The sequence below is a fragment of the Antrostomus carolinensis genome, unplaced genomic scaffold, assembly GCF_000700745.2.
Source record: "Antrostomus carolinensis isolate BGI_N321 unplaced genomic scaffold, ASM70074v2 scaffold45124, whole genome shotgun sequence".
In the NCBI taxonomy this organism is placed as follows: Eukaryota; Metazoa; Chordata; class Aves; order Caprimulgiformes; family Caprimulgidae; genus Antrostomus; species Antrostomus carolinensis.
This window is the reverse complement of record NW_010312316.1, coordinates 3,896-4,518: the sequence shown is the minus strand read 5'-3', so window position 1 is coordinate 4,518 and position 623 is coordinate 3,896. Positions and strand designations below refer to the sequence as shown.

At 61.3% G+C, this 623-nt stretch overlaps 1 protein-coding gene across 1 annotated transcript in view; it reads right to left on the bottom strand.

Annotated features, from left to right (window-relative positions):
* Positions 1-623, bottom strand: part of LOC104524185 (THO complex subunit 5 homolog) — a gene marked incomplete at its 3' end in the record, with an annotated part of 4,676 nt that overhangs the window by 784 nt on the left and 3,269 nt on the right. Inside the window, exon 5 of the mRNA XM_010166974.2 lies at positions 504-618. Within this exon, the coding sequence (XP_010165276.1) occupies positions 504-618 (115 nt within the window). The remainder of the gene's footprint in view (positions 1-503; positions 619-623) is intronic.

The window sequence follows — 623 nt, the reverse complement described above, 5'->3', positions numbered from 1 at the left end:
TGGCAGGGGGGTTGGGACTGGATGAGCTTTAAGGTCCCTTCCAACCCAAACCATTCTATGATTCTATGATAGAGCTCTGTCACTGTCCTAAGGGTGGGGATGCTCCAAAACTGGGACCTGGGGACATCGTTATCCTGTTGACACTGTCACCAGGTGTCCAGAGAGGAGCAGTGGAGGCCTCGGCTGTGATCCTGCTGGAGCTCAGCACGCACCCGGCCTGCTCCACAGGCACACGGCACACATGGGTGCCTGCTGCACCCCCCACCACGACCCAAATCAATCCCCAGTTTGGGGCTGACCAGTCCCAAAGGGGCGCTGGGCACTGAGAGGGGGCACAGACCTCCTCTCCCACCCACAACAGAGCAGCTCTTGGAGCCCCACAACCACTGCTGGTGCTGAGGACAGCTGGGAACGCAGAAGGTGGCACTGCAGATCTGCAGGAGCATTAAAGGTGACATCAGCCAGATGCTGCCATCACACCCCCTGTCCCCCCAGGCACTCACCCAGCGATGCAAACTGCTTGTGGAGAGCCAGGCGGGACTGCAGCCGCGACCTCAGCAGCTTCACTGTCAGCTCCATGTGGCTGGCGCCCCGAGGGTTGTTTGCGGGGGCCGCGGGCTGGG